The sequence below is a fragment of the Microcebus murinus genome, chromosome 18 (genome assembly GCF_040939455.1).
Source record: "Microcebus murinus isolate Inina chromosome 18, M.murinus_Inina_mat1.0, whole genome shotgun sequence".
NCBI classification, from domain to species: Eukaryota; Metazoa; Chordata; class Mammalia; order Primates; family Cheirogaleidae; genus Microcebus; species Microcebus murinus.
In genome coordinates this window covers 41,403,226-41,418,212 of record NC_134121.1, presented here as the reverse complement: position 1 = coordinate 41,418,212, position 14,987 = coordinate 41,403,226, and the positions used below count along the sequence as shown (strand labels likewise).

At 55.1% G+C, this 14,987-nt stretch overlaps 2 protein-coding genes, 1 long non-coding RNA gene and 2 other non-coding genes across 5 annotated transcripts in view; 4 read left to right on the top strand and 1 right to left on the bottom strand.

Annotated features, from left to right (window-relative positions):
- The first annotated feature begins 4,659 nt into the window (after positions 1-4,659).
- ARL5C (ARF like GTPase 5C) lies at positions 4,660-10,124 on the top strand. Its single transcript, XM_012765930.3, has 6 exons — positions 4,660-4,794; positions 5,352-5,412; positions 6,517-6,664; positions 7,394-7,477; positions 8,013-8,164; positions 9,289-10,124. Exons 1-6 carry the CDS (start codon positions 4,749-4,751, stop codon positions 9,335-9,337), a joined length of 540 nt encoding a protein of 179 aa, XP_012621384.1. The 5' UTR covers positions 4,660-4,748; the 3' UTR covers positions 9,338-10,124.
- LOC142861955 (uncharacterized) lies at positions 9,563-13,660 on the bottom strand. Its single transcript, XR_012913083.1, has 4 exons — positions 13,572-13,660; positions 10,361-10,681; positions 9,755-9,823; positions 9,563-9,648 (listed from the first exon to the last, which is right to left on the bottom strand). It is a non-coding gene; the product is annotated as an uncharacterized LOC142861955 (long non-coding RNA).
- TRNAC-GCA (transfer RNA cysteine (anticodon GCA)) lies at positions 10,764-10,835 on the top strand. The gene has a single exon. It is a non-coding gene; the product is annotated as a tRNA-Cys (tRNA).
- On the top strand, positions 11,530-11,601 carry TRNAC-GCA (transfer RNA cysteine (anticodon GCA)). Its single transcript has one exon. It is a non-coding gene; the product is annotated as a tRNA-Cys (tRNA).
- The window catches only part of PLXDC1 (plexin domain containing 1), a 61,277-nt gene continuing 59,699 nt past the window's right edge, over positions 13,410-14,987 (top strand). The window contains exon 1 of the mRNA XM_012765932.3: positions 13,410-13,648. Coding sequence (XP_012621386.1) covers positions 13,573-13,648 — 76 coding nt within the window. The 5' untranslated portion in view covers positions 13,410-13,572. The remainder of the gene's footprint in view (positions 13,649-14,987) is intronic.

Sequence of the window (14,987 nt, the reverse complement as noted above, 5' to 3'; positions counted from 1 at the left end):
GGCACAAGTATAATTGGGAGTCGCAGGTAATGTCAGTACAGCACATGAACTCTCTGTTGTGGGAAGCAATGGGTATTGTGGGAACCTAGAAGGGGGGTCACTCCCTTGACCTAGGGATGTCAGGAGAGGCTTCCTGGGGGAGGTGTCTTGAGAGAAGTGTACATACATGGGAAGGGGTTAACCTGGGCAGATAAGTGCTCAAGGCAGAGGAAGCAGGGGACGTGCATGACATGTTCTTGGCACCTCACTAGCAAAGTGTACTTTTAAGGTGGTGGCCAGAGCGGGGTTGGCAGAATCAGGTCACAGCAGGCCTTGAGTCATATCAAGGAGTCTGGGCTTTGTCCTAGGCTGATGTGCAGAAATTGAAGGATTGTAAGCAGCGATGGCAAGATGGCCTCGGTTGTAGTTTGGGGCATAGCTTGGAGAGCCTAGCCTGGAACCAGCTGTGACACTCCAGGTGAGAAAGGAGGGTTTCCCTTAGGCCACAGCAGTGAGATGGGAAGGGAGGCAATGACAACCAGGGACATTTAGCAGTTACAATCGTGAGCTCTTGGAGAGCGATTGGAAGTGGCCAGTGAGAGAGAGGGGGGTAGCTGGGGTGACTGCGGGTGGTCTTCTCCTAGGAAGCAGATGAAAACTAGGTTAGAAGCAGAAATAAGTCCAGCTTCAGACAAGGTGGGTTTAGGTGCCTGTAGAACATTCAAGAAGAGGAGAGCACAAGATAGCTGGGAGCAGTGGCTCACGCCTGTAATCCTAGCACACTGAGAGGCCAAGGCGGGCAGATTGCTCAAGGTCAGGAGTTCGAAACCAGCCTGAACAAGAGCGAGACCCTGTCTCTACTAAAAATAGAAAGAAGTTAATTGACCAACTAAAAATATAAAGAAAAAATGAGCCGGGTATGGTGGCCCATGCCTGGAGTCCCAGCTACTTGGGAGGCTGAGGCAGGAGGATTGCTGAAGCCCAGCAGTTTGGGGTCACTGTGAGCTAAGCTGACACCACAGCACTCACTCTAGCCTGGGTAACAAAGTGAGACTCTCTGAAAAAAAAAAAAAAAAGACAGCTGGGAGCGTGATCCGGAGCTCTGCAGAGACATCTGGGTGGAGTCTGATATTCTAAATCAAGAACAGATTATTTACTCCAGTTTACAGACAAAGCTCAGAGAGTGCAAGCTACTTGTCCACAGTCACACAGCTATGGAGCAAGGACATGAACTTAGATATATGGATTTCAAGTTTTGTGGTGCCCGTGACCTCCAAGTTCAGTGCTCATCCGTCTGTCCCAGGATGCATTAGCTTCTGCGGGGGTAGGGGTTAGGGGGTTGGGGAGGATGAAGCAGGTGTCTGAATATGTTTTTGTTTCCTCCCCATGTGTCTTCTGCCTGAAATTGCATTTGCCCAGATCTTGCAGGCAGGGGCAATTTTAGCTGGCTTGGAGATACTGGGAGATGGAGGGAGATTCTTGTTTCTTGATAACCAGAAGCCCTTAACTAACTTTGGCTGCACATTAGCAAGTTGGTGGTGGTAAATGTGAAGATTTTAAGAACCACGAAGCCAGCTGAGATCAGGCCCAGAGAGGCTGACCCTGCTACCACAGCCACCTCAGGGACTCAGGAAGTGAGGCGCTGGGGACCCCTTCTACCTGATACCCTTTATCTCCTTCCCTGACTAGCTGCCTCCATCTTTGCAGTGTGTTCTGTCCCCAAGTGAGCTGAGGCCTTAGGTCCTAGGATTCCCCTGTTCTAAAATAAAGTGAGCTGAGCTGGGACCACCAAGGGCCAGGTGTCCCAGTCCTGTATCCTAGAGAAAAGTCTTAGCTCCCATAATCACTTCCTTCGACAGCGTGCCTTGTCTCCCTTCTGAATCATTCCTTCCCAGCTGCTGTCTCTCGGAGGGTGTGTGTGTGTGTGTGTGTGTGTGTGTGCATGTTTGTGTGTTTGTCTCCCCTCTAGACCATAAGGTCCATAAACACCCGACCTGGGTCTGTTTTGTCTCCTTGGAATGTTTCCCGGCTCATATTTCAAATGAATAAATAAATAAATGCCCCCTGACATCCAGGCTCTGGGCCTCGCAGTGGAGAAGGCTCTTCTTGTGTGTTTACAGCATGTGCTCCCAGCTTGCAGAGTGTCACTTTCGATTCTGCAATTGGTGGGGGGTAGGGGGGCAGGATGCCCTAAGAGGTTCCTTCCCCTATGCCAGGAAACAGATGGTAAAATGCTTAAGACAACGCTGCTCCCCCCACCCTTCCTGCCACGTGCTCTCTGTGCCCCATCCCCAAGCCCCAGCCCCAGTGGGCTCTGGCAGTCAATTCTCTATGCTTCTAACTCTGGGCACCAAGCTGGGTGGCATGAACGTCTGATCATAGTGAGCTGTTTTTTTTTTTTTTTTTTTTTTTTGAGACAGAGTCTTGCTTTGTTGCCCGGGCTAGAGTGAGTGCCGTGGCGTCAGCCTAGCTCACAGCAACCTCAAACTCCTGGGCTCAAGTGATCCTTCTGCCTCAGCCTCCCGGGTAGCTGGGACTACAGGCATGTGCCACCATGCCCGGCTAATTTTTTTTATATATATATATATATCAGTTGGCCAATTAATTTCTTTCTATTTATAGTAGAGACGGGGTCTCGCTCAGGCTGGTTTTGAACTCCTGACCTTGAGCAATCCGCCCGCCTCGGCCTCCCAAGAGCTAGGATTACAGGCGTGAGCCACAGCGCCCGGCCATAGTGAGCTGTTTTCCCTCTTCTCTCCACAAACTTCCCAGCCTTCCTCCATCCTCTTAAACTTGTGCTCACATTCCTTTATTCATAATCTGAGCGCCATTTCTCAGGTTGTCTGCACAGTCCAACAGCAGCACATTCCTACTGTGTGCCAGGCACTGGACCAGGCAGGGGTGGGGAGCATACGGTGGTGAGCAAAATGTGGACCCCGCCCTCTAGGACTCACAGTTGATGGAAACAGACTTGCCAGTCTAATCCCAGGGTAGGCAGAAGACCCATGTGACTGGAGAATGAAGCCTGGGCTTGGGGACTAGGTGGCTTTTATGGCAAAACAGCTAAAGGGTCTCAGGCATTCTCCTTCCTGAGAAGGTGAAAGGCACTCGAGCTGAGGAAGTGCAGAAGCAAAGGCGCAGCCAGGAAGAGCTGGGCAGGTGTGGGCAAGGATTGTGGATGCGGAACCTGGGAGATAAATCTACAAAGGCAGGTGGGGCTGTTCATGGAAGCTATTTTTTTTTTTTTTTTTTTTTTGAGACAGAGTCTCGCTTTGTTGCCCAGGCTAGAGTGAGTGCCGTGGCGTCAGCCTAGCTCACAGCAACCTCAAACTCCTGGGCTCAAGCGATCCTCCTGCCTCAGCCTCCTGAGTACCTGGGACTACAGGCATGTGCCACCATGCCCGGCTAATTTTTTCTATATATATCAGTTGGCCAATTAATTTCTTTCTATTTATAGTAGAGACGGAGTCTCGCTCTTGCTCAGGCTGGTTTGGAACTCCTGACCTCGAGCAATCCGCCCATCTCGGCCTTCCAGAGTGCTAGGATTACAGGCGTGGGAAGCTCTTGAATGTCAGATTACGAGACTGATTTGAATCCAGTGGGCAGTAGGGAACCACTGAAGGTTTATGAGCTGGGGAGTAATGGAGCCTGAGCTGTGCGTGGGAAGGTAAATAGGGCCATGAGGATGATGCCCTGGGAAAGGGAGGGGCAGGGGCAGGGAGACCAGTTAAAGGGCCAGTACCTGGAGTAGAGGGCGCAGTAACCGGGCTGTAGGAGGGCAGTGCCTGCGGTGGGAAGAGGTGGCTCCCGCTATGTGGACTGGAGGCTCCTTCTAGCGACCTCCTCGGCCTGAGGTTGATTGGCCTTTCCCACTTCTCTTTTTGTTTTCTGGTTTTTCCCAGTTTAAGCATAGAAGGAAATTCACAAACAACAACAAGAAACTCCCCCTTGCTGTCCTTTCTCCAGCCTGGCCTCCTGGTTTTCCCACAGCCCATGTTCTCTGCTGGGTCTTAGTATCTGGGATCCCTCTGTAGGGTCTCTGGCTGGGGCGGGGGTGGGGGGTCTCTCTTCTTGCTCCACCCTTGTCCTCAGATGCAGTAGGTTTGTCAGTGACTGATAGAAGGAGCATTAATTTATCCCTAGACGTTGCCTAGCACCAAGGGACCTGCAAAAGCAGGGGAGACCCTGCCCTCCCCAGGGGAAATCACTTCGGCTGGGCCCACAAGGCCCGTACCAGTGAGACAACTGGAGATCTGTTGAAGGTTGAAATATTCTCCCAGCTCAGAGAGGACCCGTGTGTCCTGTCTGTCCCACACAGCTGGTAGGTGCTGGAAGGGGGTCGCCTGGTGTTTTGCTTCAGCCTAGAGCCCTGGACATGGCAGTCAGAGAGGGAGCTGGGATCTGCTTTGGGACACTGTTTAGTTTTCCTTGATTTGCAGTTGGGGTGCAGTCTACCCTGAGAACTCTAGAGTTTTCACAGGGCCAGGGAAGGGTGTGAAGTCTGGGACCCCATTTTCCTTGCACCTCCAGGCTCCCGGGCAGCCAGGCAGCTCGTCGTCACGGTGATGCCCATAGCGCTCGCGAAGGGCCAGCGGCCCAGGGGATTCCCAGGTCCCGCTGGAGACGCCTGGGGCTTCCCCGACCTTGTAGACGAAGCCTGCCCGGCCTCCCTGGGGGCGGGGCTCCGAGCACGGGGCCGACTCTAACCCTAACTCTGGCTCCGGAGGCCCCTGAGTTGAGTCCTGCACCTGCCGTGCCAGGGACGTGCCATGGGACAGCTGATTGCCAAGTTGATGGGCATCTTTGGGAACCAGGGTAAGGAGCATACAGGGCATCCAGGCGACTGCTTTGATCCTACTCTTTCCTGGGGATCCCCTGATTTGGGGTCAGATGCGCTGAGGGACCTGGGACTCCGGGAGTCCTGCGTGGGAGCTCCTCTTCTGCTCCGCGGTCTCCGCCACCCCAGCCTCCCGCCCGCTCCTCCTGGGGCCGCGCGCTTCGGGCGAGCCTCCCTCCTCTCCGCTAAACCGCGCTGGCGGCGGCGGTGCGGGGCCACCGCCCGTCTCCTGCGATTCTGACTTCGCTCTCGGCTCTTTCCCCAGACGCCTTCTCTTGGCAAGCCCAAAGCGCTCCGGACCTTTCAGACAACCAATTTTCTAGAAATGTGAAGGGAGGTGGGATCAGGTAGGGGCTTAGCTCTCTTTCCCATTGTCCGAGAGTGGCGCAGGTGTCCGGGCCGGGTGGGAAGCAGAAGTGGTGCCGCCAGACGTCCCCGGCACTTGTCTCCCTCCTGGGAGGCCTGCTGGGGTGCACAATCCCTTGGTCACTGGTCAAGGTTGGCCCTGACTCTGCTTTTGTCCCGATGCCTCCAGAGCACAAAGTTATCATCGTGGGACTGGACAATGCAGGAAAGACCACCATTCTCTACCAGCTGTAAGTGACTCTCAGTGGGGACAGGAGAGGGCTGGGCCTCCCATCAGACTGACAGGCGTTTGGGCCAATCATGGGAGCTCCTCCCTGGCTTCCCAAGCTCCCCTGTAGCCGGGAGGAGTGAGGGGGGACGCTGGTGTGACCTTCCAGGAGTAGTGGGCCCTCGGCCTGGCATTTGAATCCCGCACGGTAAGGACAACCCCATCTCCCTCTGCCTCTTGCCGTCTACCCTGTGCCCCTGCCAAACGGGTTACAGGCTGGCAGGTGCCTCTGGTTTCTAGCTTCCCTGCTTCGTGCTCCCCCTAGCGCAGGTCCCTCTGTTATCACCCCTGCGACCTCTGGCTGTTAACTTTCTTCCCCTTCTTCAACCGGAAAGGCCCACTGAGCTCCTGGTAGCCCCTGGTCTAGCGGAGCTGGGTACTTTCCCCATATCCATTCTCTGGATGACATCTCTCTCGTTTTGGAGCCTCCAAGATACTTTGCTTAGGACAAGGTTTTCCCTGAAAAAGTAATATGTGTAAATGGTTTTTAAAAACTAAAAAAGAAAAATTCCAACAATAGAAGAATATACAGTGAAAAGTAAGTTTCCCTCTCACCCCTAACTTCCAGTTCTTCCCCTGTTGTAACTTCTTGGTAACCTTTCAGAACATTATTTCTGTATAGAAACGTGTGTGTTTTCTCTGCCACTTTACAAAAAGCACCTCTCTGATGTCCCTCACTGTGTCTGTCTCATCTTTCTAACCCTTTGCTACTCAAAGAGCGGTCCATGGACCAGCAGCCTGAACATCATCTGGGAAGAGCTTGCTAGAAATGCAGAGCCCTAGGCCCCGGCCCAGATGCATTGGGGCAGACTCCCACATGATTCGATTCTACTTTAACGTTTGAGGAGACTGGGCTAAGAAGTCTCCCCTCTCTGGGGTGCAAGCCAGGGCAGGGCTTGGTCTCACCTCTGCCTCCATTCCCCCTGTGCCCGCACACCGCCTGGCCCCCAGCAGATGCTCGGGCAGCCTGGGCTGAGATTCAGCCTGCTTTGGGAGTAGAGGAGAGGGAGGCCAGAGTTGGGAGTGGGCTGGGCTGAGCTCTTGGTGCCTTCTCCTACCTCCCCAGCCTGACGAAGGAGGTGGTCCATACATGTCCCACCCTGGGTAGCAACGTGGAGGAGGTCGTTCTTCAGAAGACCCACTTCCTCATGTGGGACATAGGCGGGCAGGAGGCTCTGCGCTCCACCTGGAACATGTATTACTCCAACACCGAGGTGAGGAGGGCACCAGAGCCAGAGGGTCCCCCAGGCAGCTGTGTGATATTAGCCAGTCACTTAACCTCTCTGAGCCTCAGTTTCCCCACCTATGAAATGGAGCTCATAATAATGATCTCCTTGAGTTGTTGTGAAAATTAAATAATAATAAAACAATAGCTAATGCATATGTGTCAAATACTTAACACAGTGCAGTGCCTGTTAAAATTTTTGAGTACTTCCTGACAGCCTGGTCTGTTTGCTGGCAGCTTTCTGTTTGATGCACTGGATGGGGTAGGCTTTTGTCTCTGGGGGCCTTACTTTCTTACTCCAGCAGGAGTAGAATTCAGTGGCCTAATTCCTGGAGTGAGACAGAGCTGGGTTAGATTTCCAGCCAGCACTGCCACTTGCCTGCCGTGTAGCCAAAAGCAAGATAGGTAACCTCACTGAGCCTCAGTCTCCTCATTTGTAAAATGGGCACAATGATGGCACCAATTCCACAGGGCTGTGGTGAGGCCTAACGGCACACACACAGCCTCCGGCACACACACAGGGGCGCTGTGTACTTCCCGTGTCAGGATAGGAAAGGCAATTAAAATGGGACTAGGGTGGTGCGATCTTGACACTGCACAGTCTCTTTCCTTTGGGGCTGGCATCCTGCCAGTGCAGAGGCCCATGGGGGAGCACAGTGGGCAGGAAACACGTTCACCAAAGAGAAAGCCACCACTCACGGCTCCTCTCTGCTGCCAGTTCATCATCCTTGTGATTGACAGCACGGACCGGGACCGGCTGCTGACCACTCGAGAGGAGCTGTACAAGATGCTGGCCCATGAGGTAAGCCCCTGCCGCTGGGACAGGGCCCAGAGGTACTAACTGTGTGCCCACAGGCTAATCACTGAGCCTCTCTGGGCTTCATTCCTGATGCCGCGATCTCTGAGAGCCTCTATCCCAGCAGCATGGGGAGAGCTAGTTTATCCCCGATGAAGGGTGTCAATGTCCTCAGCAGAACTGATCACAGAAGCCAGAGTCACTGGTTCAAGTCCTGACCCCATCTCCCATTCATTGTGAGACCCTGGAGTCACTTTACCTCTCTAATCTTCAGTTTCCCCAGGCATAAAATGGGGATATTCATCAATTCCTACCTCATGGGACTGTTGCAAGGATGAATCAGCTGGTTGGGAGGCATCCCATGAGCTGCTGGTGCCATTTCATGGGGTTGCTACCACTGGGCAGGCCCCCATCTCTGCCCTGCCTGGGCATGGGCTTCTCTTGCTGGGCCAGCTGGGGAGGGAGCCAGAGACGACTCATGGGCAGTGGCAAGGAGGCAGGGCCTGGCGGGCTGACTAGAGCTGGGTTCCTCTGCCCACAGGCTCTGCGAGATGCTTCAGTGCTGATCTTTGCCAACAAGCAGGACGTGAAGGACTCCATGAGCACCATGGAGATCTCCCAATTCCTTACTCTCAGTGCCATCAAAGACCACCCGTGGCATATACAAGGCTGCTGTGCCCTCACCGGGGAAGGGTAAGTGGCTGCCCCACCTGGACCTCCAGGGCTTGGCCCAACCAATGAACGACTGGCCATCAGCACCCTTCTGCCTCGCTCCCGTCAGAATCTGGCTCGCAGCTGGCTCCTAGGCCAAGTCAGCCGAGCACCTTCCCACAGTTGAGATGCCTCGGGTAAGCGGTGAGTGAGACAGTGTCCCTGCTCTCAAGGGGCTCGTGTTATTGGTAAAAGAGTGCCTCCACCTAGATGCAATAATTTTAGGTACTGAGAAGTGGTATGAAGAAAGCGAAATTGGATTACAGTGATAGAGGGGGCAAGGCTAATAGAGACAGCCTCTCCCAGGAGGTGACTTTTGAGCTGAGACCTGCATGAAGAGGAGACAGCCATGGGAAGACCCAGGGGACAAGCTGTCCAGGCAGAAATCACTGACTCTCTCTGACTTTGAGTTTCTTTATCTGTAAAGAGGAGGGTAATTATACCTTCTCCCTCCCAGGATTTCTGTAAAGAGTAAATAACACCATTCATGAATTTTTTTCGTTTTCAAGACAGAGTCTTACTCTGTCACCCAGCTAGAGTGCAGTGGGGCCATCATGGCTCACTGCAACCTCAGCCTCCGGGGCTCAAAGTCCCAGCCTCCTGAGTAGCTGGGACTACAGGTGTGCATCACCACACCGGCCAATTTTCCTCACTCTTGCTCAGGCTAGTCTCAAACTTCTGATCTCAAGTGATCCTCCTGCATTGGCCTCCCAGAGTGCTAGGATTACAGGTGTGAGCCACAGCACCTGGCCAATCCACAAATTTTTAGTGAGCACCTACTTTGTGCCAGGTACTATTCTAGGGATTGGAAACACAGCAGTGAACAAAACAGACAAAATCCCTGCCCTCATGGAGCTCAGTTTCCAGTGGAGGAGTCACATAATAAACAAGAAATATATATGTAAGTTATATTTTTCATCAGTAACTTCAGGCACTAGCACAGTACCTGATGCATAGCAGGCATTCATGTCAGTTTGTCTTTGTTGACTGAATGATTGGATGTAACTTTGGTAGCCACCTCCATCTGCTCTGGGCAGGGGCTGGGGGCTTGAAGACCGTCATCGTTTTGGAATGTATTGATTTTTCCTGTTCTTCCCTCCTTGCAGGCTGCCTGCCGGGCTCCAGTGGATGCAATCTCGGGCCACTGCTAACTGATGTCCCAGCCTGAGGCCAACCAGAAACTTTGAGGGTTTTGCATGGTCAACGTGGGTGGGAAACATAAGTAGCTATTTATTACTTTTCTATGATTCCCTGGTGGGGGCAGGGACAGCTATGGACAGCGATATAGCCGCTGCCTGCCCAACCCCTCCATGAGGAGCAAGACTGCATACCTTGAATTGTTGCAGACAGGACAGCAGAAAAAGCTGTCCCCAACTCCATGGCTGCTGCAGGTGTCCTTCTTGAAGACAGCAGGGAAGCTGTTGGATGTATTGGAGCCCTCTTCCTCTGCTCAGGGCCCAGCCTCTCTGTAGGAAAAATGTGCGGGCGCAGTAAGAGACCCTGGAACTGCTCTTTATCTCCTCACCGCCCCACCCCAGCTTTCTAGCCCCTCAGCCATTTTTTGTCCCATACCTTTTGAGCAAAGGCAATTCCAGAAGAGCGAAGGGGGTAGGCTCAGGGGGAAGAAGGCAGAGTGAAACCCTGGAAGAGGAGAGGGAGGAGGAGGACACGCTGTCCCAGACAGGGACTGCTATTGCGCTGCAGGGATTCCACGCCTTCCCAGCCTTCCCATGCCCTCTGAGATGCCGACTCTGACCACAGCTTTTGGACTTTAACCCACTCCATGGTACCCGTTCAGTGTCCCGACAATGTGAATCCCCTTTCTCTCGAATATCCCAGAATCTTATAGGGTCTGAGTATTTTGTTTGTTTTTGTGTAATGATTTTTTAAAAATATTGTATTAGAATTTTTATAAAGGTGTAATAAATGCAATTGAAAACTGTTCACCTCTAATTTTTTGCCTGCCCCTTCTGCCTGTTCCTAGAGCTGGCTTTCAGTTTTTTTGCAAAGAAATGGGGTGGGAGGGTGTCTCCAGGGCCCATCTGGCCAGGGGACTGGCTTCTTGGCTCTGGGCTCTACCACTGTCTCTCAAGTTGGAGGGGACTGGCACCTGGCCAGCCAGGACTGGAAGCTCTTGGCTCTGCCTGGGCCTAGCGAAGGGAGAGATTTGATACTGACTCATGGAGAAGCAGAGGAGGGACCCTGGGTGTTGGAAAAGCCTAGGAGTCCTATCTAGGTAGAGCTGGAGACAGGGTGGAGACTCAGGCTGTCCATCAATGTACAGGGAGCAGTGCTGTTATCCTGAAAATCCTGGGATGGTCCTGGGGACAGTGGGTCTCTTCCTTTCCCAAGCCAGGCAACACATCTGGGGGAAAGTCTGGGCACAGGATTCTTTAATCTTGTAGTTTTCCTGAAGCGGGATTGTGGAGGAAGAACTTAGGAATTTCAGCCATCTCCATCGTCTTTTGTGTTCTTTCCATTAGGTTGTCTTGACATGGCCTGCAGAACAAGAAGATAAAAAAAATAGTACCATGCTCTCATTTCCCATAAATTTATTCTAATGAGAAAGCTGAAACGCGAAGGGGGTATAGCTCAGTGGTAGAGCATTTGACTGCAGATCAAGAGGTCCCCGGTTCAAATCCGGGTGCCCCCTCTCCACCTGTCGCTTTTTCGTGTTTTGGCAATCCCCAAGTCCACCTCTTAAGAGTTCTCCTGCAAACTGGAGGAGATGGATCTTCGGGTCGGCCACCCTCTCTCTTTTGCAGGCGGGTGGAGATGGAGTCCTGGGCCCTGCCAGTGGCTTATCCTGTATGTATGATGAAATGCAGTGAGAGCGAGGAGCTCCGGGTTGGCCCTTGAAGGACGGTACAAAGGGCCCTCCCTTGTAACAGAAGGGCGGAGACAGGCGCACCCCCAGGTCGGCTGGCCAGTGACCCCGACGGCCCTTCCATGGCGTGGCGAAGCTGAGTTTCTAAGGACGCCGGGGAAGAAAGGCCTGGAGAAGCCTCGTGAGCATCTGAGAGAAAGAGGCTCCGAGAAGCAGGAAGAGGCCTCCAGCAGGGCAGGAGACTGGGATCCCAGCCCCCACGAAGGCCCCCAATAGAGGGATCTCGAAGGCTCTCGAAACGTTCCCTTCCACGCCCCCAGATTACATTTTACTTGCACCATAAGTAGGAATCTTTAGCTCAGAGCTTCAGAAAGCAACTCCTGCTTCCAAGTCAGTAAATCTTCTGAGATTGATATGATCCCTATCTTTTGTAGATGTCTAAACTCACTTTTCAACAGGTCGCCACCGCGCCTGCGCAGCGGTGGCCCTAAGAGGCTATCTTCGCGCGGTGGCCAGCAGAGGGGGTATAGCTCAGTGGTAGAGCATTTGACTGCAGATCAAGAGGTCCCCGGTTCAAATCCGGGTGCCCCCTGCCGCGCTTTTTTTTCATTGAGCCCTTAAATTTAAAGCCCTTTGTAAAATGTTACTATTCACTTTAAAGCTAAGCCGCTTTTTTCCCCTCCCACTTTTACGTTAACACTTCTTTCGCCATCTTTCTTCGAAGAGACGAAGAGCAGTGAGGGAGTAAGGAACTGGGGAATTCTAGACCTGTGGCTCTCAATGTGTGGTCCCAGGACCAGCAGCATCTTCTGGGTACATGTTAGAAACGCAGTTCCTCGAAGCACATCTCAGACCCCGTGCGTTGGAAATTCGGAGGTGGAATCCAGAAATCTGTTTCAATAAACCTCGCTGATGGTTCTAATGCACGCTCAAGTTCTAGAGGCTTACGTGTTAAAAAAACTTACACGACATTTGCTTCTACTATTTCCAAATTTTTGTTTCGGCCTGAGCCCTTGTAGGAGACTTTCTAAGACAGACCACGGGGTACCCCAGATGGGGAAATGTACTAAGACACCCGGGCCGGAGCTGGAATTCCGGAAGGCAGAAGGTCGGGGACAGCCTGGGCAGACCAGGAAAAGTGAGGGGAGCCGCAGAACTCCGGCGCTGCGGCTCGTCACGTGGCCACTTGAGGGCAGCAAGAAGCCGCAGCTGGAAGCCGCAGCCTACCGATCCTGTCGGAGTTAGCCAAGCTGGGATTTAAAGCAGACATCAAGAAGAACTTACAGACAGGCCTTGCTTTGTCCCATAGTAAGAGGATAGAGGGTTTAGGGTTGGAGGAGGTCGACTCTGGGACCCTGGGTTCTGAGGAAGGAAGAGCTGGCATTCGCAGAGATTAGAGCCTTTAGTTGCTTCCTTTCTTAGGGCTTCTTTTTGACCTCAGAGCCAGGGACCCCATCTTCCAGCCCACACCGTACCTTCTCCTGTCCCCACCCATACGCCTCCTTGGAATCCCCCCAAGGGTCCTCAGGGCCCACACTCTTCCTCTCGGCGATCTCCGGCGCTTAGGCCCCAGCCCCTAGGAGCCAGGGCGCCCCTCGCCCGTCGCCCACCCGCCAGCGCCCGGCTCCTCGCCGGCACTTCAAGTAGGTCAGGGAAGGGAAGAGGCACCTCGGTGTCCTGACCTGATTCCCTGCCGTCTATTAAATCTCCTAAATTGTGGATATTTTTATTCTGTCCTGGAAGAAGAATAGACAACTGTCCCCAGAGCCTGCCGCAAGGCGTGGCAGGTGAGGCGAGCGTCCCCCGCTCTGGAGTGGGCTTTGAAGATCGGCGGGGCCCTGCCCTGCGCAGGCCTGCCCCGGGGAGGAGGGCGGCCTCGCCTGCGTTCTTGTGGGGAGGGTCCAGGCACTGCCGAGCAGGGCGACCGGGCCCCTGACTCCCACGTCTGCGGTGCCGGCCGCGGGGTGCAGGGTCGAGAGGGGAGCCGCCGCGGGAGGGGTGGGATTCTCGCCTCGGTTGGGGCGAGAAGCTGGGGGTCTCTGCCGCAAGTGTACGTTCCTGGGGCTGGGGTGGGGGGCGACGCAAGCGACGCGCACAGAACTCAGAGGAAACGCTCAGAAAGCCGCGGAGCCCGGAGGAGGAGTGGGGCCGGGGAGGGAATGGCCCGCGTCCGCGGCCCGGTGGGGGGCGCCTGTCCCTCCCCGGTCCGGAGGAGGGGCCGCGGGTGGCTGACGCGCTCCGGACGCTCTCCCCGCCCCGGGTCCCGCGCCCCGTCCCCTCCTCCGCTCTCCCGCCTGGGGAGCGCCCCCGAGAGCCGCGGGGAGGCTGGGGGCCCCCGGCGCCGCGCCCCCGCCCCGCCCCCCGCCCCGCTCGGGTCCCGGAGGCCGCAGCCGCCCGCCCGCCCGCGCTCCCGCCGCTCCGCCCGCCCGCCGCCCGCCCGCGCTCCGCCGCCTGCTCGCCGCCCGCCCCTCGGGGACCGGGACCGGGACCGCGCCGCGGGAGCCGCGCCCCTCCCTCGCCAGGCCGGGCAGCGAGCGGCCGGGGACGGGTCCTGGCACCCACCATGCGGCCCGGGCTCTGGCTCCTGGTGCTGGTGCTCAGGGAGGCTGCCCGCGCGCGGAGCCCCCAGCCCGCAGCAGGTAGGACTGGCCCGAGTTGGCCTGGGGCGCCGGGCGCGGGGAGGGCAGGTACGGACAGGCGGGTGTCGGCCGCGGGAGGCCAGGAGCTCTGTGGGCTGTGGGCAGGCGGGTGGGGACCCCACTCTCCCAAACGCGTAGGGTTAGAGGGAGGGTGGTGGCATTAGACACCGATGTACGCGCCTCTCCTTCCCTCCTGGAAGGACAGTGGAGGAACCCCGGGAGAGGGGGCTCTGTGAGGCAGGGGGCTCTGGCCCCAAAGGGGACAGTGGGAGAGTCATAGGGACCCCTGGTCACCCCAGGCAAGACTGGATTCTGATGAGATGGGGAGCTCGGGGAGACTGCTGCCCCAGCTATACCTTCTTTTCCCCTGCACCCCGCCCCCCCGCAGGGGGCGAATTTGGGGGCTGGGTGGGAGCAGCCAGGGGGCATCTCTCCCAGGCAAGGGCAGTGGCCATCTAACTCGCCTTCCCCCACCTATTTGGCACCAGTAGAGAGGCAATGGGCCCAGGAAGAGGCACTTTGCTCTTCCCCTATATCCCAGCCTCAAGCGTCTCCCTGTCACTCCTGTTCTGTCCTGTTGGCCTTTGGCCTTCAGCCGCTCTGGCTCTAGATGGGTGGCAAGGTCCCATCCTGCACATTTGTCTTCCCCCTATGCCAGTTCTCCAAAACCATCTCTTCCACTTGGAAGTCCTTTCTGAGATCTACCTGGAATCCCTGATGTTATAAAAGGAGGACTATTCTTGACACATAATCTAAGTTCTCCTCTCTCCTTATGCATCCAGACTTTCTCCGGGGTTGGGAGACGGGTCATTTGCAGCCAAGCCCCTTGACAGAGAGAATTAGGAAGACGGCGACCTACGCCTCACTGGCACAGGTGCCCCTCACATGGGATGGAGGGTCGTAGAGGAGGATGCTGTCCTTGAGTGCTGGGTCTCAGGGGTGTGCTGGACGTCAGGCACAGCATCAGTGACAGTTCTTGCCTGTCACGGTCACTGCACGCAGCTGGGGCAGACCTGCTGAGAAGAAGGCTGGGGGGGGGTGGGAGTTGAAGGGTGCTGATGGCGGAGGTGTGGGCAGAGAGCAGCGGGCGCTGATGTGTCAAGAGGCAACTGGTGCAGAGCCACCAGTTTCCAGGGAGACCACACAGAGATGGTCAGAGACTTGGCTTCTAGTCCCGACATCTCACTTGCTGTGTGACTTTGAGCAAGTTACTTTCCCTCTCTGGGCCTGTTTCTGCACTTGTAAAGTGAGACTGTTGGCAAAATCTTTGACTCTTGGTTGTGGGATTATGAGGGATGTTTTCTTTTTTTCTTTTTTATGATTATCTTTCCTTTCCAGA

Excerpts from the sequence above, each read along its gene's own strand:
- ARL5C (XM_012765930.3), top strand. The coding sequence starts at position 4,749 with ATGGGACAGCTGATTGCCAAGTTGATGGGCATCTTTGGGAACCAGG. Across the intron at positions 4,795-5,351 it reads GGGCATCTTTGGGAACCAGG|AGCACAAAGTTATCATCGTG; the intron begins GTAAGGAGCATA and ends CGATGCCTCCAG. Across the intron at positions 6,665-7,393 it reads TGTATTACTCCAACACCGAG|TTCATCATCCTTGTGATTGA; the intron begins GTGAGGAGGGCA and ends CTCTGCTGCCAG.